The 22,008-nt window shown below is 46.3% G+C and overlaps 1 protein-coding gene across 8 annotated transcripts in view; it reads right to left on the bottom strand.

The window, feature by feature from the left end:
* Window positions 1–215: 215 nt before the first annotated feature.
* The window catches only part of KATNAL1 (katanin catalytic subunit A1 like 1), a 40,013-nt gene continuing 18,220 nt past the window's right edge, over window positions 216–22,008 (bottom strand). For all 8 annotated transcript variants that reach the window (XM_066989720.1, XM_066989724.1, XM_066989721.1 and 5 more), the window contains 7 exons: window positions 15,661–15,788; window positions 15,051–15,156; window positions 9,873–10,031; window positions 8,871–8,997; window positions 7,773–7,907; window positions 5,320–5,446; window positions 216–3,867 (listed from right to left, as the gene is read on the bottom strand). In XM_066989720.1, coding sequence (XP_066845821.1) covers window positions 3,669–3,867; window positions 5,320–5,446; window positions 7,773–7,907; window positions 8,871–8,997; window positions 9,873–10,031; window positions 15,051–15,156; window positions 15,661–15,788 — 981 coding nt within the window. In that variant the 3' untranslated portion in view covers window positions 216–3,668. The remainder of the gene's footprint in view (window positions 3,868–5,319; window positions 5,447–7,772; window positions 7,908–8,870; window positions 8,998–9,872; window positions 10,032–15,050; window positions 15,157–15,660; window positions 15,789–22,008) is intronic.

Raw genomic sequence — 22,008 nt, 5'->3', positions numbered from 1 at the left:
CTCCCCCCTCCTTCCACGTGCTGGACGCTGGAACATTTACCATTTTATAGCCCGGGGCAATGAAAGGCCAATTTAAGAGGGAAAGCATTGCTGACAGTGTTATCCAAAGAAGACCAGGCTCTGCTGTAACTGCTCTCCGCCCAGGACCTTGGTGAATCCAACACCACTGGGACACGCTGAAAAAATCCGCCTTTGGAAACAGTCAGAGACAGGCAGACTCTCCACGTACATTTATTACTTCATACAACCAAATGGCACGTTGTACAGAAATTAACAGTGCCACCCAAGCGGGCGTTTCACAGACGTTTTGAAGGAGACGCGTAAACACAGCTTTGAAACGTGTTTTTCTGTAAGGTAAAGCCCAAGCCACCGAAGCACCACGCGCGTATAGCCACGTACACACATCCACGCGTGTGCGTACGCAGCTCCACACACCAACAGGCTGAAGGAACGGTTGCAGCAGGCTGCGATATGCTAGTAAGCTGCTCTCTGATGAATCAAACAGCCCTAAGCAAGGGCTTCCCCCAGAGGGATGGGTGTTGGACTCATGTAGGGTCTTGCCTTGCTACCGCTGTTGGCCCGGCCTTCCTTCCCTGTTCCTCCTTGCTCCCTTTTTGAGACAATCACCCAGCCTCTAAAGGTGGGTGCACCACTGAGACCTGGTGGAGACGTAAGGGTCAGCATACACGGTCCGACACCTACGCTGAGGTCTCGGCCAGGCAGGGGTGGTCTCTGTCTGATCAGCGCCTGATCTAGAGGGGCTCAACTCATGGGTGCAATGCTTGGGCACAGCCAGCGTATGGATAAAGAGCTATGGCCTGGAAACTCTCCTTTCTGCAGAAGTATAAGATGAATGGGCCTGTACAGAAAAGAAAAACACATTTGGAGCAGAAATCAGGACCTTTAGAGAAAGGCTGCAGCACCTGAATAATTGCCACTAGAGGGAACGTCCAGCGTAATGGATTTTGGTTACAATGCAAGGGCATAGCTTAACACCTTAGGGTAGGAGGTTCACCAAAAACCCAAGGAAGGACATCTTTGCTAAACGTTGTGCTTTCAGCAGCAGCAAGGGCCCTGCTGCTTGCAGTATGAAGCTGAGAAAAGGGGTAGTTGCACCTTGCTAAGCAAAACACTGCTGAATCCAGCACTGCTCCCGGGCAGCCGAACGGTGTGGGTTATTGGCATTCACGTCTCCTCCCTTCTAGTGCTTGCCTGTGCAGAATAAGCTCCTCGGGCAGCAGTGGTCTGAGACTAGCGAGGGCCTCTGAAGTGCTAATCTGGCACCGGCCACAGAAGAGTCATAGCTTTACCCATTTCTACTGCAGTAAAAGCAAAAAAAAAAAAAAAAAAAAGAAAAGGAAGAAAGCAAAGCAAAACAGCCGCAGCACACAGCTTTCAGAAGGAAGAACTGACAGGCTGTAGCAAGGCTTTTAAAGCTTTCTCTCTGTAAAGATCCAGTTACTCCCTGGGAGGAACAGACTGGCACTGGGAGGAATTTATCCTAAAATTATAGAGTTGACACGGCTCTGTGCTTGCTCATCTTCCAGTGCAGAGAGAGCTTCTCCTTCCAGAGCCCGTGAAGCCCAAGGGCTGTTGGTGCAAAGTGGGCAACCAGGAGGAAAGGGGAGCTTTAATTCTGCCTGGAGGTGAAGAGGGAAAAGCCGATGTTCTCCCTGCACTGACCTCCCTGGCCAAGAGGGTGACTCCAAGATGCGCTGTCCTTGGGCAGACGTGAACAGCAGCTGCGTCTCAGCCAGCCCAGGGGCCACAGAAGGTGGATTTCTGGGGTGCTACATGGAAACGTGCCTCCAAAGCCCCAGCTGACTTTTACATCAAATGGAAGATTGACAAACTCCAAGGTGTTTCCCCATGGAAATTAGTGGGGCCCTTGAAAATGACAGGATCAGCCCGAGGTGTGGTCTTTACACAGAAAGGAAGAGAGAAGGAACGCTGGCAGACAAACGGAGACGGTAACACGACCACAAATGTTGCTCACGCAGTCAGACAGATGCTGCAGAGTTGTCAAGCACGTATCCTGACAGCCCCTGCTACTGAACAGGAGGCGTGCTCAACAACCATTTGCCTTCGTGGTTCGCGTGTCATGCCCTGAGAGACCACTGTGCCGGATTATGGACATTATTTGCAACTTCCAGAACTAGCAAAAAGGAGCAGTAGGGACACACTTCCATCCAACAGGGGGTGAGCAACTGTGAGTGCTTGGCCTAATTAAGAGATCCATGTCTTACTCCAGCTCCCCACATCCGGCAGTGCCACCTGACGTCTCAGCAGAAAGCCAGAGGGCACAGTAACCCCCTGAACTGCACAGCAACTCAGATCCAACACAGTGCTTGGCATCCAGCTCACAAAATCACCACGAATCTCAGAGCTTGCATATTCCTCTGTAAATTTGACCTATCCTTCTCATTCCTTCCATGGGAAACCTTCACGCGTCAGACTTGCAGCCCAGGTCTGTGAAAAGCGTGACAATTACGCTCCAGAGAGGACTTCTCATGCTAGGGTTTGTAACCCAACCCTTCTCATCCTTGCACTTGGGAAGGGAAGAAACACATAAGAACATAAAGGAGATTGTACAGGTTATTTTCTCCCTAAATCAATTGCATTTATACATTTGTAAGAAATCTTCATTAAAAAAACAAAACAAAACAAAAACATTAACAGTTTAACAGTTCTGCAATATAAACAAGTGCAAATTCCATCGCCTAGTAAAGCTAGGAAAGGGTTCAGGCCTAACTGAAAGAATTGGAAGTCCACAGTCATGTATTTTTAGGACAGCCTTGATATTAGTGTCTTTACTGTATTAAAGTCCTACTTAAATAACAACAATAACAATAATACTAATATCTAGAAAGCAAAGTACAGGATTCTACATAAGCATAAAAGTGCACGATATAACTTAAGTCAAAGTGCCTACTGGTCAAACGGGTACAAGTTACGTTCAGAGATCAAGTATGGGCTGAAAGCAGCCGAGGCCCTTTCCTTTTCCTCTCATTTCCATCAGGAGAAGTCAAAAAAAGTAACATCAGTCCAGTCTGAAGTCACATCGACGCCAAACGGGTGTACAAGAGAGGCGAGCCCCCGTCTTGATGGCAAACCGATCCTCGTTTCCTCTGCGTAAATGCCAATTAATCCACAGGCTTTGCTCTGGAAATCTGTGCGGAGAACAGCAGCAAGGAACAGCAGCTTCGATGCCACGTCCAGGGGAGGCAGAGTCGGCGGCTCAACAGAAACGTAGCACTTCGAGCAGGGGGTACAGCGAGCCCTCGTTAGCTCCTCTGGAGTCACGTCCCCCAGCTGATTTACTGATTCTAGCCATGAAAGATGACTATTAGAAGGTAAACAACGCTGCTCGTCATTGGGAAAACGAAAAGGTTATTCTCAGAAGTATTTTTTTCCCTTCCTGTTTGTCTGATTTTACTATTTCAGACATAACATATATATATATTTTTTTACAGTATCAGCTCGTTATTGTGTTCGCTCCCTTTAAAGGCAAATGGAGTTTAAAAGATCTTGTCACCAGAAGGGGGGCAGCACGGGTGGGGGGGAGGCAGACCTTTTATTAAACCTTTAAAAAAAAGATTTCTAACTCATTTTGCAAGTGAAAACAACAAAAGCCATAAAACTCTAGCAACGGAGAGCTGTCGGTGAGATTAAGCAGATCCAAACTCTGCCATCCATTTTTCATACTTCTCCAGGTCCGCAGCAGAAACAGATTTGGAGATTTTCTTCAGAGCCAGCTCAAAGTCCCCCTTGGTAACCGGCATCTGAAGTTCCTCTTTAGAAAGAGCCCGGATCTCTTCTGGAGTTAAGCCGTTAATACGCCGTCTCATTGCCATTAGAGAGGCATCCCTGGAAATACAGGACAAGGTTTGGGAGCTAATTGCTAGCAGCACGTGCCGTAAGCCTATGAATTTCGATTGTGCTCTCTTGCTAGCAACCACTGGCAGGAACACTGAAGAGAGCATTTATTTACCACGGAAGATGCAGTTCGCGTCTTTGTTAGCATCCGCGTTCCCGGATCCCGACATCAATCCAACATAAAGAACGCACTGGCACCAAAACCCATTTAAGCATACGGCAAATGCGCAGAGCTAATTAAAACTATAAAACTGAAAGCCTTTTACAATGATTCATAGAGACGAGATTCTACATCTTCAGCGCAGGGAAGGGCACGGTGGGAGAGGAACTGCACCCAAGGAGATCTATTTACCCTTTTCTTTTTCAAAAGCACTCTGGATCTTGCAGACCCCTCTTTAAGATTTAAGATTTTCCCCTTCTCCCCACCACACAGCCCCAAAGGACAGCCAGCGAGCGTCGTGCTAACGCCACGTGGCCCTGCGGGGCTGAGGCCATCGGTGCCCGCGGCTTCTCGTGCTCTTCCTGCTCCTCCACTCCTCCCAGCTCTGATTCTTGCCAGCGTGGCCCACCGCCACAGAGAACACCGCTCATTTCTCACGCCACAGCCCACCTGCAGCTTGAAATTACCTTTTCTCTTTCCCCATTTTTTTTCCCAGCAGGGGATAACACAGGCCTCGGGGGGAACAGGTAATTTAACTATTGCACTGTGTGACACACACCGAGTTTCCAAAACCACGGAGTCATTTCAGTTTCAGCAAAGAAGCAAGGGAAAAAAAATAATCCCAAGCCGTGTTCTTAAAGGATCGGTTTCTTTTAGCAGGGACCCTATCTCTGTAAGGGATGGACAGCTCCTACTGGTAAGTTTAATCAAATACCTGTCCTCCCAGAAAAGCCTCATTTGTCAAAAATTGACACAAGTTGTGCAAACGGGATGGAAATGAATTCAATGCTAATGGTATACGCTACCTGTTATACTTTGCACCTATAAAATTCCAGCAGAAATCAAGACACTGCTGTGCTGGGGCTGTCCAAACATACACCATTGGGAAGCCCCAAAGAAGGCGAAAAATTCTAGGAAAAATTCTTTTCCACTGCACAACTACAGAATTCTAGCTCTTAAACTCACAGGATTTAAGAAAAGAATCCAACCCAGTTTTGCGCTGCATTAATAAACATCAGTAAATGCAGACAAGGGTAACACAAGATTTGCTCAATTTTTTTCCTCTTCAGATCTAAGCAAACTTGATCGCATCTCATGCAAAACACCGCGGTTTTTAGAGTGCTCCACATGACAGCAATGCTCATTTTCAGTAAATAGATTTGGGCCCCAAAAGTAGTCACTGTTAGCTCAGCTTCAGCTGTTGTGGGTATTGCCTTTTATCACATAATGCAAATGACGACCTGCCAGGCAATTTTATTTGCAAATTAAGGGGAAGGAGATACCTGCAAACATTAGTGATGTCAGCACCAGAATAACCTTCAATCTTCTCAGCAATTTCTTCGAGGCTGATATCAGGATCCAGTTCTACTTCCCGAAGATTAATCTTAAGCAGATCTGCTCTGCCTTTTGCTACAACATAAAAAATATTTGTTTGAAGCCTTGCAAGAGTAACATTAAAAAAAAAAAGAAGATACGAGCACAACTTAGATTTTTCAAACAAACAAAAGGCTTTAATATAAGGAAAGGAAAAAGACAGAACAAATCATAAATCTTAGCAAAGTGCACAATCAAATACAGCAGAGTATATGTTTTAAAATTGGATATTAAAACAGCATACTCTAGAGACGTTTTCCAAAGACATACATCATTAAAAATGCCTGTTATGTCTCAGGTGACAAAGCGTTTGGTGACACGCTACCCAAAGGCACTAAAGCACAAGGCTACAAACGTCTGCTGCTTCTCACATCCCTTTGGATTCACTCTCTGCTTGAGTGTTTGATTGCATATTAGTCACACAGTTTCATTAAAAACACAACGAGGATTCTATTAACAGAGCTTTAAACAACACCAAAGCCCTAACAATAGGCTGAACTTTAAGCATGTGTTTAAGCACTTTACCCAGTTGGGACCCAAGAAAGCTGCTGAAGCCTGATAGAAAACAGATACATTAAGAGGGTAAATACATTAATGTATTTACAATCCAAATGTCCTGGCATCCCACTTTCAGACCTGGGTGCAGCGTACATACAGTGATAACCAGCTGTGTAAATGAGTACTTACGCAGCCAATTAACCATTTTGCTTGGGGAGAGCACACAGGCATGTGTGCATTTGGGTACATACGCTAAAGAGCCCAGGCTTCTAACAGGGAATTCGCATTTGACAGCTTGGGCCTCGGTGTTTCTCTGCGTAATGGTGGTAAAGGAGGGACAAATGCTTTCCTGGCTTTCGCTGTGCGGAAACACAAAGCAGCTCGGCACCTCCACATCCACAGTGACCATTTTTTATGGCTTTGAAATGAGGACAGCCATGGCAGAGGAAGTAGCACTAGGAAAAGCTGAAAGTCTGAAGGAAATATCCACACGTTTTTATTCACTGATGCCACAAATTAAAATAAATAAATAAATAAAAGCAGAGGGGAATCAGAAAGCTCATCCAAGGCTGCTGGCTTGGAGCGCTTTGCAGAACTGTCAAGAATACAGGCAGGTATCAATCAGACAGCTGGCACTGGATATAAAATGGGGATTTACTATTTACAGAGCGCAGTGTACACACGGCGTGCCTGCAGAGAGCTTCCTGGATCAGAGAATATTCTTCTAATTTTTCTACCGGGATGAGCAAGCCCCTACAATATTCCAAAAATGAAACACTGTAGAATATATACTTGTGTCAAATTGTACAATATAGAAGCGTATATATGACGTATCTCTTTTTTTTCCAATTAAATTGCCTGACCGCATCGAATGCCACAAGGCAGTTATAAACGCATCATTTAGACTTGCACGGAACTGCTCAACTTTCTTATACACAGAATAAACGCAACGGCACAGAAGACCGGAAATAAAACACGAGCCCATCTTGTATGTTGTCCAGGGTGTAATCTACTGTGTCAAAAAACAATCTTGTTTAATTAGAAACGAGCAGGAGCTGATAGGATTTTAAACTAATTGGTCATAAAGACAGGCATCCCGTTAGTAGCTGTTGCTGCCTGTAACCTGCACAGACAAGCTGTAGACCTATTAAGTGTCCTTATACCTGCTAAACTCAATCACAACTGCTGTCACCACACACACAGCATCTTGTTATCTTGAGTGCTCATGCAGGGAGACGAGGCGCCCGCTGCACCGCGCAGAAACAAAGCTACGCAAACTTCAAGCGAGAGGGATCTCAAAATTAATAGGACAGCTGAATGACAGCTAGAAATGACAAGACAAGCTGAGCTGTCTCGGGGCAGGAAAGCAATCAGCCCGCTCCATTCGGAGTGACTCGAAGCCTAGTCGTAAGGCAAGCAAGCGGTGATTTACAGTGAACTAAGCCTGTAAGTGAAAATTCATGGAGTCACTTCTTTGTATTCATCCGCAAGGGCACGGGTGCATTCGCAGTATTTCTTAACATGTCCAAAGGGTGCCTTTGATGATCACTCAAGGACTGACTGTTAAACATTTAAAATAATTCCAGGCTCATTAAAATGAACTCTCTTTCAAACTGTAAGAACCCAGCAATGGGCTTGCAAAGCAATGCAGCAGCTCTTTGTTTTTAAGCCCCCAAGCAAGGGCTTTTTTTTTTTTTTTCTCACTCTTTTTAAAAATAAAGCAATCCTACCAAACGATTAACTCCTGAATTTCACAGCTCATCACAAAAACATCATAATTCCTCCCAAATCCAACAGTCCCAGAGCAGTCCTAAGGTAGGCTTGTAAAGGCCATTTTAAAGTAAAATGCTTGTACCAAACATACCTGTGGGTAGAGGTATATAAATCCTCTTTTCCAGTCTCCTTCGGAGAGCTTCATCGATATCCCAGGGAAAATTAGTAGCAGCTAACACCATAACCATCTTGGAGGGGTCGTCGTTTTCCAGGGCACCACCTACCCCTGCAAGCACAATGGTTGAGAGAAATTTCTCTTGAGATGCTTGCTAAGAAACATTGCACGAATGTTGCAAAAGCTCAAACAAAGCTCAGCAACTGCTCCTTATGCTCCTAGAGCCACTTTCCAGACTTTCCATGGCTTAGATGTGGCATCATCACTGTCACAGAGAGGGGAACAGTTCATTCTTTTGCTGAGTCAAGAAAGGGCTTTCTTTGCCAGTGCTAATAACACTGTTTGTGTGAAATAATGTGTGTGTTAATAAATGTATGTGTTAACTAATATATGCATGCAGCGCTGTTAGCCCCACCAAAAATGCTCTCTCTGTCAAATCTGGCCACAGAAGTAAGAAAATCACTCCCTGGCCTCCCAAATGAGGACTGCAAAGAAATGATGACTTTGAGGCAAAAAGCTGTTTACGCAGGGTGAATATTTGAGGCAATTATAAATGGTGGTTCAACAGCAACTGCAGTACAGAGGTGATTATGAAAGCACTACGCCACAAAATGTTCCTCGGGTGGTGGGGCCTCGGTGCACAGAACTGGTACTAAATGTGACTAAAAGGGTAATATTAGCTGCCACCACAGCACACAGCAAAATGAGATCTGATCACTGGGGCCCTGAGCAGGAGATTCGAGAAAGGAAGGAAATTTGTTTAAATTGCATCAAAAATGAAGGCCTGCTTTAAACTTCACAAATTTCCATTATCTGCTTCTCCTAGAGCAAGGTGTCTCTTAAAAATGAGTTCTCAATTTTCCATCAAAATTGGTATCTTACCAAGAAATAAAGCAGAGCACCTTTCTCAGTTATCTGCCTTCAAACACTCAGAAAATGTACTCCTCCCAATTTGTCTTATTTTCCCCCCACCCACAAAGCTAGGTTTTCCAGATGGTTCAAGTTTTTTACATTCCCATCTGTAATGAAACAGCACCCCGGCCCCAAAATTAAAGCTAAGCCTGTAATCCTTACCGTCCATTTGCACCAGCAACTCCGACTTGACTCTGCGACTCGCCTCGTGCTCGTCAGATGTGCCTCTGCGACTGCAGATGGAATCTATTTCATCAATGAAGATTGTTGTTGGAGCGTAAAACCTCGCCTTTATTCAAATGGAAACACCGCTATTAAGACTTGTGCAGCAAGCACAGGCCCTCGTCTGACCACGACACAGTTCAGCCTAAAATACCGCATAGATGTCTTCCCCGCTTGCCACAAGAAAAATAATTCAAAATCTTTGATTTACAAACTGCTTAAGTTTATACACTTCAAATTGTGCCCCTTGAGTCAGAGGTCTTTCAGTGTTGGTTGGTTTTCCTCAGATACCAGTCTTGAAAAGGGGAAAAGGAACACAAGCACTGTACATACAGGCAGTTTTTAATGTCCAGGTTTTTGTGCTGGTGAGGACAAGGCACAGGGGACAGAAAGGAACCTAGTCTACCCCAAAATAGAGAGGTTTCAACTGAGAGCGTGCTAGAAGCAAAATGAAGATCCCAGCGAGGTGAATGACCCTGCAGTGTAGGTCCACATGGGCATGTCTTTCACACAGCCCACATGACGGGCTGTGCTCAAAAATTCACTGAGAAGCTCGTGCCCATCACTCAGAACAGAAACAGATCTAAAATATGTATTGCTCCTAGAATAATAGCTCCCAATCCCTTCTAATTTCAAATTACTTCCTATTACTACGGGTTTGGTATCCCATAACTAAATAACTGAATTTCTGTCAAGATCACTACCCTACTTTTAGCCTGGAAAAAGCTCTCCTGAACACGGGTGACGAACCCTTTCCTTCCTAATCCTCAGTGACATATCTGAACAAGATGGATACAAACAGATTGTCTTTTCCTGCCTGGTTGAGGGGGGTCTCGGTGCAGTGAACTCCATACTTTCAGAGCGCTACAGAAGGGACAGGGAGCCGAGACGGAGGCCCCTTCTCACCTTAGAGCTCCCCAGACCACGTCATCGAGGACGTACCATTTCAAACAAGAGGCGGACTAGCTTCTCAGACTCGCCCCTGTACTTAGATGTCAGCGTGGAGGAAGACACGTTGAAGAACGTTGTTCCACATTCTGTAGCAACAGCTTTCGCTAGCATTGTTTTGCCAGTGCCGGGAGGGCCAACCATCAGCACACCCTGAAAGGTGAAAACAAAGGGAATGAACAACAAATGAAGGAAATTTGCACTATATTCCTCTATACTATACCTCAATATAATCCAAAATCTGTATTTTAATTGCTTAATGACAATTGTAATCAGCGGAAAACAAAAGAACCCCGTATAATGAGAACAACATGGAAGCGTTCTGCAATTTATTTGCCTTACCACTTCACCCGAGTCAGAATCATAACAGGCAACAGCTGCTGCTGCAGCTCTCACCTGGGAGGCAGGTGACAGATTTACAGCCTTGCTCTGAAACAGACAGAGCCTGGACTCGAACTTGGGCCCTTCCCGTCTCACAAGTGGCTGCACACGTGGATGAAGAGAGTGAAGTCATCATCTTTTTGGAACAAAGGCTCCTTCGTGAAGAAAGTTGCACAGAAACCAAAATACTTTTGCAGAAAGTAGAGCATTTTTCTACAGAACAACATTTTGCCAACAAATCCTAACCAAGTGTGTGTACGAATCTGGTTGATTTTTACAAGTCAGTGTGCTGAAGAGCACTCAGTGAACACAAGGACGTGTCGTACTGTTTAATCTCCCCATCTAAGTAGTTCTGTGGCCGTCAGGTTGGGCAGAGAACAGACTGAGAGCAGCCCTGTGGAGAAGGACTTGGGGGTACTGGCGGATGAAAAATTGGACATGAGCTGGCAGCGTGCACTTGCCGTGCAAGAGAGCCACCCGTATCCTGGGCTGCATCAAAAGCAGCATGGCCAGCAGGTGAGGGAGGGCATTGTCCCCCTCTGCTCTGCTCTGGTGAGACCCCACCTGGAGCCCTGCGCTCAGCTCTGGGGCCCCCAGCACAAGGGCAGAGACCTGTTGGAGCGAGTCCAGAGGAGGGCCAAGAGGATGGTCAGAGGGCTGGAGCACCTCTCCTATGGGGACAGGCTGAGGGAGTTGGGGTTGTTCAGCCTGGAGAGGACAACAGGACAAGGGGTAATGGTTTTAAACTGAAAAAGGATAGGTTTAGATGAGATATTTGGAAGAAATTCTTCCCTCAGAGGGTGGTGAGGCCCTGGCACAGGCTGCCCAGAGAAGCTGTGGGTGCCCCATCCCTGGAGGTGCTCAAGGCCAGGCTGGATGGGGCTTTGGGCAACCTGGTGTGGTGGGAGGTGTCCCTGCCCATGGCAGGGGGTTGGAATTAGACAATCTTTAAGGTCCCTTCCAACCCAACCCGTTCTGTGATTCCATGATTGTCTCAAGAGGACTTGTTCTCAGGACCCATGTTAAGACTGTAGCACGGGGACTGGTTAACCACCCTGACTATAAAGCAAAGACAGGCTCTTTAAGTGAGCCACGACAAAAACAATACAGGCTTCTGAAGACAGGTGACCCTTCCACCATGAGGTTACCGCTCACTCTCAGCACTAAATCGGGATAACGTTTTTAAATAGTCATCTTCATGAATCATCTTTCCAACCCTTTCAGCACCAGAGCTGGGGCAACACATTGTTCCACCCCCTCACGGCACTAGAAAAGGACACTGGCATTTTGAGCATGCTCTGAAAAAGTGGTGCTCCAGCAGCTTTTTTTTCCCCCCAACTGCAAGGTCTGATTACATGCTAACAAGAGTTTCCTAAAGCAAAGTTGCGGTGTGTTGCAGGGGTAATGAAATTAGCTGGAATTAGAATTGCACATCATAATGTGCTTTGCAATTAATATCTTACATAAAACGCCACAGCAATAAAGTATCTGTTAAACGCAAGCCACGGAGCAAATTAGATTTCATCTGTTCCCCACAAAAAATTTACCTCAAAAAGCACAAAGAATGACATGGAAGAGATCTATAAAAACAAATCAACCGGGAATGCAATTATTCAAAAACGCACTATTCAAAAGCAATCGCCTCTCTGTATTCCATTTTCCATTAACTCTTAATACCTTTATTGCCATTTAACACTTAGCTAATGCAAGCTCAACATACATTCATCGGGAAATTAAGTCAGAAATGTTCATACTTCCCCCGTACAGCTGACGGCCCAATGTCACTCTTCAGGCTGCTCAAGGTTCCCTAAATTCCAGGGCAGCGAGCATGAAAAGTAAATTGACTTTTTTTCTCTCCCCATGAACACTCAGACATGTACGGATTTGAGTTGCTGCAGAGTCACACTGACGTTATGACAATATTGCAAGTACAAGCCTGGAGCGCCTGGGTGAAAATTACTCAGCCTGTAACAGGCAGGTCAGAGATGCCTTACCGGCCTCTCGGAGTTTCAAAACGTGCTTATTTAATATTTTAAAACAAGCATCGCCTCACTTCAAATCGCACTCGACCTGTGTTCGACGAACTGCACTTACTGCAGGACCTAGTGACACAAGGGGCTAACATCATTTCTTTGGGATGTAGTTTTAGTCCTCCATCACTCCGGAAGGTCAAATTCCAGCTTCAGCTATACACCCTGCTCACTGCTGAACCCAAAGCTCATCGCTTCGTACCTCCTGTGCAAGTACTACAGCGAGCATTATCTAGCACAGGATACTGGTGGCATTATCTATGTGCTTGACACAGGTGCAAAGCCAGGAGAACACCATGTTCTACAGGGATTTAAAAAAAAAAAAAAAAAGAAAAAAGTCAGTAATAAAAGAAAAAAATCAGAGAAACCTTGAATACTCAGGAAAACAAGGTGTTCACGGCTGCAAAGAGAAACACATCGGATCAAGTTGCTCTTTCTCTTTGCAACTAGGAGGGGCTGCCACTTACTCACTAGTTAAAATCCTTGATGAACACAAAGGCTTCTTTATTCCTCCTCTAAGGCTCTGTTAATCCACAGTATTCCAATAAGAAGCTGAAACACACCACGGGGAGTAAGTGTTTTGATGAAATCACTGCGGGGTTACTTCTTGTTGTTGTAACAATCACTAGCAGAGCAGTGGGAAGCACAGAGAGCCACCGGGCCTTCTTGGAACAAAACAGTTCAGAGGAAAAGAAAAGAGCAAGCCTTTGGACCCTCAGAAACCCACGGCTGCAAGCTCACAGCCCACTGCTGAATCAGGAAGGCAGCTCTGGCTCCTTCATGCAAGGCACTGTCCTGAGCATGAATGCAGGGGCAAACTGCGAGGGCTGCCGTGGGAATTGTTCTCAGGAGCGTCTGAACATCCAGAAACAGATCTGGCTGCCTCTTCCCTGAGTTATTGTCCTGAATGCCCAGGCTCAACGAACGCCTGCTGCTCCACTGATTACCGCGAGAAACAGCCTTCCCTTCAGAACTTCTCATCCTTGTAGCACAGTCAGAGGTCAACAGTAGGGAAAATACATGCTGTTCTACGTGAAAAATAAATTCAGGAGAGTTACAGCTTCACAAGCCCCCAGGGAAAAGGCTAACAATGAAGACTCTTCATGGACTCGTCAGAAATCAATCTGCATTTCAGGCTGAAGGGAGGAAATAATCTTAGCGTTTTTTTCCACGTCTGCAACCACCTAGCTTTCAGAAGTGATACTGGCCAGCAAGAAAGGATAATCTCATGCAAAGAGAAAGAGACTGCAACTCAGAAGATGAGGTTGTTGTTTCTCTATCCGCTGCCACGATATTTGGAGAGACAAGGCCATTGGCACTCTTTACATTCCCTGCAGCCTGCTGAGATACCTGCCTTAAAAGACAGATGGCCACTGCATGCTCTAGGCATGTTCATAGGTGGAAAAGCAGCACAGCATCTCTTCAATCCCATAAAAAGTTTCTGAAGGCTGGATGGGTGGTGCCCCAGTAGCCTAAGAAGGAATGGATCAAATTCCTCTGTGCCAAGAGGAAGGGAGAGAGATTCAATAGACATTAAAATCTCTCTACACTTGTGACCCACAATATCTAGTCTTCATCCAGCTTGCTTAACCTCGAGCACACTGGCACTGACCACAAACACACTGAACCCCAAAGGCCACGCAGCTCAGGCCCAGAAGGTGTGCTGACCTAGGCTGGGACTCTCTCCCTACAACTAAAACCTCCGTGAGCTTCCCGCAGGCAGCAACCCCACAGCTCCTGCTGCTGCCTCGCACCCTTCCACCTTCCCCTCTTTGCTGCCTGCAGACACAAGCCCCAGGAATGACACGTCTTCCACTCGTCAGTTGCTGCAGCACTTTGTTCCATAAATAAACAGCGCCGGGGGATCTCGGGGTGGCGCAGGCTGGAGGAGGACAGCTTTGGAGGCCAGTCCTAAATGTGAGAGAAGTATGAGGACCAAACAGGAAAAGATGGGGCAAGCGTTAGTAACGTGAGGTCTGATGTATGCTGCTGAGCCAGTGTACTAAAAAACTACTCATGGACACAGCATTCCCTACACATGCCATTTCTTTGGAGACTCCGGATGGCAGACAACTTGCAACAGAGCCTCTTCTCCTCAGTTTATCACCAAATGCTTCCCTGTAACCAGAAGGCCCCTGTGTTGTGACTAGTTATTCCCCAAACAAGTGTCAATCCATCCCACGACAAAAGCAAGATAATTTTATTTTTTGGCTACAGTAACACCCACCAACCTCCTCGCTCCTCTTCATTGTTAGGCCTGAGCAAGGCCCAAGCTGGGCTCATCTCCGGTCCATCAGGAGCCCAGCCCAGCCCCATATCCTTGCTGTTGCCTGCAGTTTGCAGTCAGCGTGAGAGAGAGCTGGCATATGCAGAATAAACCAGTCCAACAACTGCTTTCCTCGGTGAAATGCTGAAGAGCAGCCATTCTATTAGGCAGAGATTTCCATTAAGCGTTTCTGCTTCTCTCAGGGTACCCTATATGCTTGCTAATGTGTACAGGCTGACATACAGAAAGTATTAACATCAAGAAGCAATCACGGAGTAAACACAAGAGAATTATTTAGTGTAAAACCCGCATCCATTTCCAGCTGTTTATTTCAGCACATTTTACTTGAATCGTTACGAGAGGATTTCACGAACAAATTCCTGAACTTTCCTGTTTGGCATTTTAGCCATCTACTGCAGCCATCCACACATGCTAAAACAGCAGACGTACGTAACTACGGCTTGCCATTTACTCAGACACCAAATAAATCCCCACCTTCCAAGGTCTTCTGATCCCTTTGAAGAAATCAGGCATCCACATCGGAAGAACGACAGCTTCTCTTAATAATTTCTTGGCTTCTTCCAAATCTGCTATGTCATCCCTGTGCAAGAAGAAATTTTTATGAGATTCCCATACAGCAATATTCCTCCTGCTTTTACATAAGGACAAACAAAAGCTTTCCACTCGGTGCCATCACTTTTTAGCATGCCAGTGTATGCCTCGTGAGAGCACTCCTATAATCCCACGACCTAAAACTAAATCCGTTTGTGAAAGGTAGGCAAAAAATGATTTTCGACTCAAGTTACTCTGAGCTGCTTAATTAAAACTTGTTTTGGATAATGTGAGCACCAAAGCAGTATCTTTAGAGATCTCTGGAGTATGCCTTTATTTCGGCAGCACTTGCAATGGATGCGCTGCACCGTAATACCAGTTAGCAGCAAAAGCCTGACTATAATCAAATTAATAAACTGTTAAAACCAAAAGATCTTGCTTTGCTCATTTGTAGAAGACTGTGATGGCTCCCTGTTTTAAAGGCTTAAGAGAAGAATAATTCCTCCCCTCTTCCATGCTGGCAAAACCACTGCAATTGAGAAAAACCTCATACCAATGAATGCTCGGATTCCTTGACACAATATCCCTTTCAAGAGCTTCAACCAAGTCTTTGTCGTAACCCGCTCCATCAAATTTTGGAATTTCCCCATCACCAACACCTTCCTGGGGTATTTTCTTTCCCTAGAAGTGAAAGTCACACAGGCTCGTAAGGACATTTTTCTTTGCACATACCCTTTACCGTTAAAACATTGCAATAATGTCTGGTTTAGCCTCCGCTCGAGCCACACGGAGACATGAAGCTTTAATGCAGTACCACGATGGGCAGCAAAACCGACATTTTCATACCCTGCACGCCACAAAGAGTCCCCAAACACCCGTGGTTGCTGCCACCACAGCTGCACAATGCTTTCTCCAGGGATGCAGCTCACGGTGACAAACCCATGCCAGACCTCATTACCTGTCGCGGTGGGTGGGTTGGTTGGTTAAATTAGCGAACCCGACTCTCTTACCAGTGCTAAACCACTCTTTAGACAACTGACAAACTTCTTGGCTGACCGAATGCACGAATGCAACTTGTGTAAGAACAGAGACGGCGCTGGGCTTCGTGCCGCGCTGCAGCCTGGCTGAAGACCGGACCATTTGAAGCCTGTTTGGAAGATGCTACCCCTGCTGCTCCCCCTGCCTGAGCTCAGCCAGGGGCACCCCACCACGACAGAAGAAACACAAAGCTCTTACACCCGATGTCTTTGACAGAGGAAAACCGAGAAGGGTCTCTCCCGGTGTTTAAATAAAGCCTTCTTGCCCAGCAATTTCTCCTGCAAGCTATCCATTTCCTTTCTCTCATTCACAAGCGAGCTCCGTAAAGAGTTAAAAGCTTGCAAAAAGGTCATATTTATTTAAGGACAGCACTGAAAGCCCTAAGCAAGCTCCCCAGTCACCCAGATGTCTTTGAACTCCAGTCATTTCTGCAGCAAGCTGCAACCCATTCAGAGGCCAAGCCCAGCCTTGCCTCTGCCCCCAGCAGCCCCCAGTTTCTGGTTTAATGCCCCCACAATGCCGGCGAGCTTACGGGGTCGAAGCAATATTTTCGCTTTGAAGCATCACAGCTCGTGCTCCTCCTTCTCTTGGGCCTCTGACTACAGAAAGCACTTCGACGGCAGCGTTGGGCCGCGCCTGAAAAGCAGCTGCGCTGTTTTACCCAAGGGGGCCGAGCAAGGAGCTGCTTTAGGACTCTCTAACTCAGCCTCTAAATGCCATCAGCGAGCAAGTTAAAGAATCCCAGCTGGCGGCACAAGAGCAGCCTCAGCGAAGGCCTGAGAGGCAGCTGGAGACACACAAACAACCTCACGGTGGAGAAAGGAAAAGGTAGCGACTGCACCCCTCCTGCCTGCCGTTTGCCCACGAGGCCGGTGAGGGAGCAGTTTATCTCCCCCGTTTTTATTTCTTCCTTCCAAGCGAACGCGGTGTTGTTCAGTGCTCCCAGCTCAGGGTTTCTGCAATGGAAATCAAGCTGAGGGTTGTGGTTAGACAAAAAGGTGGTGTCAAAAACGTAATGGCCTGGCGTAGAAAGGAAAGGGGGAAAAAAAGCCCTGTGGAGTTCGGACGGTTTCAGAAGAGAGAAAATGGAATCCAAATGTAACTATAAAAAATGTAACTATAAAAAAAATCACAGTAAAGCAAAAGGTATTTGCTGTCTGTTTGTTAGAATTTCTCTCATATCCCTCTATAAGGAACTGACTGTCCTAGTGGAAGAATTTCCCTGTGCATCGGCATCCAAAGCGCATCGGCTGCATTGCTTTTTCAGGGTGAAACTGAGCAAGGGCAGCTCAGAAGGCAGGGCGAGCTGCTCAGCTGCTGCGCCTGGTGGAGGAGGCTGGAGCAGCTCGAACCCGTGGCCCTGAGGCAGGGCTGCCTGCTGGAGAAAAGGGGGGAAAGAAAAAGGGATGAACAAGTAAATCAGCCCAGGTGATGGCGGGCTCTTAGTGTGATATAGCTGAAAGAGGGCCCAGCCCTGGCCCAGGGACTCTTCTCCTGCCTCCTGGGGGACAGCAAGAGGGGACGCCACCGGGAGATGCACTGTCAGCGTCATGCTGCTGCCATTTTGGTGAAATTCAGCGTTTGGGGGGTTTAGTCCTGGAATTAAACCGAGATTTAAAGAATTTAGAGGCCCACGCATAATAAGATTATTAGGGTTGGTCCCAAATTGGCCCAATATTCAATCCTCTGTCAGCAGGTGAGTGGAGACCCGAAAGAAAGGAAAGCGTGTCGCCTGGGCGCAGGCAGCAGGACTGAGTGACATGTTCTCGTAGTGAGTAAGCACAATTTCCCCAGCCATATCCTCGTCTCTTTCCCAGCTTTAAGTAAGGCTGCAGTGATGGCTTCTCTCTCGGGATGCCTGTCCGCAGACAGAGGCGTACAGGACTGCAAGAGACCGCTCCCACCCAGCCCCCTGGCAATCACATCACCCAAACCTTCTCCTCAGCCAAGTCCTGACCTCAACGCAGTCAGAAATCCATCAGGAAGGGTCATCAGACTGGAATAAATATCTCATTTCCAACCTCTCTCTGCCCTTGCGCTAGGTTTGTGCATTGCTTGCAGCAGCCGTCTCTTTGCTGTGCCCACCACCCCGCTGTGCTTGCAGCACGCCTGTGCTCTGCCCTCATTTACCAACCCCTTCTCTCTCCCCTCTTGCAACACGAGCACATCTTTGCGGAGCACGGCTGCTGAAATGCACACAGAACAGCCCCACCAGTGCCACCTGTAAGAGCATCAGTATCTCTCCTCTCATCCAGCTGGGCTGAGGACTTCACTCTCGCTCCCATCACACCGCTGCCTTGCAGTCAACCTCCAGCAGATCATTCACGTAGGATAACCGTGGGGCTGCGATGACCAGAACGGGGTACGAAGACACCTTTTCTTCCTGCAGGCTCTTCCCACCACGCAGAGGCAGCAACGACTGCCAGATGCCCTCCGCACCCCATGCTGCCAAAGCTGAAGGTGGCACCTCACTCGGGCAGCCAGCCCTTCCCATCACCGCCAGGGAAACGGTGACGTGCCAAAGTTGGACACGATGATTTCTACTGATACATCCCAGCCTGTCTTCTCCACAGCTGCTGAGCTCCCGTCTTCCAGAAGAAATTGTCCTTACTGTCCCTGAGGGCATGGCCTGCCACTCCGCACCGCTCACCACCATCCCATTTCCACAACATCCAACTCCTCCTGGCTCGTCCTCCTCCACTGGAGATGGTGCTTCCCAGCCCAGCGACATCAGCAAATTTAATCAGCACTTTTGTGCCGAGGTCATTAACTTAAGGGTAAAATATGAGCCCTGGTCTTGAGGAAATCCACAGGTAATTTGCCAGTTGACTGATATTTTTGGTTTAAACTCCCCTTGCTGCTTAATTCCTCCCCAGCTCTTCTTCTCCACCATACGCCCTCTAGATTAACTAATTAATTCCCATGTGGCACCCCGGTAGATGAATTTCTTTCTCTAAGACATTAACTCAAACTCTGAGTTCTTTCTTTCACAGAAAGTGCTAGTAAAGGCAATACCTGTGCTCAAGCCATTCATTTTCCCTCCGTTCTGCATTTCTTCCACAACTTTGCGTACTGTTTAGATAAAATTAACAACTCCAGTTGCCTGGACCGCTTTTCCTCGTCCCTTCTAAATACAGGCATGGTCAACACAGCTCACCATTCCCCTGAGACAAGAGCAGACCCAGGACGTTTGACTGGAAACCCCTGCTCCCAGCCCTGCCATCTCGCCTACCAGTTCTTTCAGCGTTCTGGGATGGAGATTAAAAAGCCTTCCAGTCCCAGTTCATGGAGGTCTGTACTTCCACCTACGTGCAGCTACCTCATCTCACATCTTCTTTTCCATAATCTGCCTTGCCTATATGCTTCTGATGTTGCATGTTGGAATAATCAAGCAAAAAACCTCTTTTATGGTGTTTTAAAATCACATCTTGATCAATTTTAATATTCACTTCACTGACAGAGCAGCACAGCCCTTCGCTATTTCGTATCCTTTGCAGCAACCATCCTTGCCCTCTGAGGATCAAAAATAATCTAAAGACCACTCCTAAAAGCATTCGGGTATGGTATTATGCAATTTCTAAAAGACAGACAAGGTAACATTCGTGCCACCTCTTTAAGCTGAACTATCGAACAGAAGCTACGACTCTTGGAAATGATGCAGCAGAAGGTACCTTGAGAACCAGCCTAACAATTTCCCATGGAAATAAGAAGAAAGCAACACTTGAAAGCAGTTATTTTTAGAAAAAGGGATGTGTAAATGTAAGAGCTTAGTGGATAAACACCATCCGTGTGGGTTTCAGTTCAAAATTATTTTACAGAGCACTCCAAAAGGCCATTTTACAGGCATAGTCAGGTTAAAACTCCTAATAGCAGGATGGATACAGCCAGAATGAAAAGATGATATGGCCCGGGAAGGAAAAACAGTGATAAAAGGCTTCACACACATAGGCAAAATACTCTTAAATATACATACTATAGCTGCTTCAAAAATATTAGAAATAAATATGCATATCGCATGGTAATATAGCCAGGAAAGGGTACAACCTATTGTGCTGCAGCGAACATCTTAGGAAATGCTTTAACTGTTGTTTTTAACTGAACATAAAGTGTTAATGAATTTTTGATTCAACATCCAGGGTGACCTCATTGCAGCTTTTCAATACTTAATATTATAAAAAAGATGGAGAGCAACTTTTTGCTCAGACAGACAATGACAGGACAAGGGGGAATGGTTTTAAATTAAAAGAGGGGAGAGGTAGATGAGATGTTAGGAGGAAATTCTTCCCTCAGAGAGTGGTGAGGCCCTGGCACAGGCTGCCCAGAGAAGCTGTGGATGCCCCATCCCTGGAGGTGCTCAAGGCCAGGCTGGATGGGGCTTTGGGCAACCTGGTGTGGTGGGAGGTGTCCCTGCCCATGGCAGGGGGTTGGAACTGGGTGGGCTTTAAGGTCCCTTCCAACCCAAGCTGTTCTACGATTTTACGAACAATACTAGGCCACAGATGGAAGTTTCTGTTAGCTTTACTCCAGAATGAAAGCCTGCAACAGTTGCAAACTGAGAAAGGATAAATCTGAAAGGGAAGTTAAACCTATTTTCATGCCTGTGTGTAAAATATGGGAAGTTGCTTTAACTTCTTTCACTTCCCTTGCCTGGCTATTTACTCTTTCATTCAAAATTTTCTTCAAAGGAAAACCATGGGTTCCTTACATAAATCACCAAACAACACAGGAGAAGTTGTAACCTGGTGTGATTTTTGCAAATATACCTCAGACAAAGAAAGTAAAATGACCACCAGGTAGCTAGAAAAATGCAAAAAGAAGAACATTTTTTGAGTAAACATTAGTAGCTATTTTCCTTCTGCCACCTAGTGACCGATTTATTCAGATGAGGGTAGCATTTAAAACATACCATGTTAAGCAGACCTTCGTGACTTCCTCTGTCTGACAGCAGCAGTGTCGCTAATCGTGTTATTCCCAGAGGTATGTATTGTACAAGTCATGGTGGTGTGGGCTCCTTATAGTAAACCCTGGTAATACTCTTCCCAGGATAGCTTCGAGAGCCCAGTTCACCCTCATTAGAGCCGAGGCTCTGGAGGCTGCCTCACACGAACACAGCTGGTCAACCTGTCACAAACAACGCCTCCAAGCCCCTGTGTAGCTGGCATAACTGTAAACAAGTTCGCAGACCCTTACAAGCTTTTCGGAGCTTGTAGGACATACCCTTGTTATTTTAAATCTTACTGATCCAGAGGCGAGAGATTTCTAAAACGATTACACTTGAACCGTGCAGTCACTCGGTGGCACTGCTGAAGATGTGCCTGGCCCTACCTGCTAGCTGTAACAAGGGCTGATACTACTCAATGCTTTTCTTGAGTATCAGAAAAGCAATTCATGATGGAAAGAGCGCATCTTCTGAGTTTTTCCTGCACTGAGACACAACCTGTAATAGAAGGGCCACAAAGAGACTAACTGAAGTCATCTGGAGGGAAACTGGACTAAATATTTTCTTTTTTGTCTGCCTAGATCCATACAATGCTGACTGTGTGCCCCGTAGGAAGGGGCTTCTTGTATCGCTGTCTGTCAGGAAAGGAAAGCCACTACAGCACACTCTGGACTTGAATCACGTATACCACAGATTCCTCGTGTTCCCAGCACTGACTCCACAGCTGAATTTAAAAATGCAAGCGTCTCAGAAAGCAGTTTGCGCACGCAGGCATTTTTCTCAGCCACAAAACAGTCCTTCCTATATATCAGTTGATTTGACATCATTATTTGACAGTGAGTCACTGTTTCTGCTTTTCTATCACTTCAGCACTGCTTCTTTGTCACGAGCCCACAGAGGAAAGAATCCCCAACTTACTCCAAT

The sequence above is a fragment of the Anser cygnoides genome, chromosome 1, assembly GCF_040182565.1.
Source record: "Anser cygnoides isolate HZ-2024a breed goose chromosome 1, Taihu_goose_T2T_genome, whole genome shotgun sequence".
Taxonomy (NCBI): domain Eukaryota; kingdom Metazoa; phylum Chordata; class Aves; order Anseriformes; family Anatidae; genus Anser; species Anser cygnoides.
This window is presented reverse-complemented; position numbering and strand designations above follow the sequence as displayed.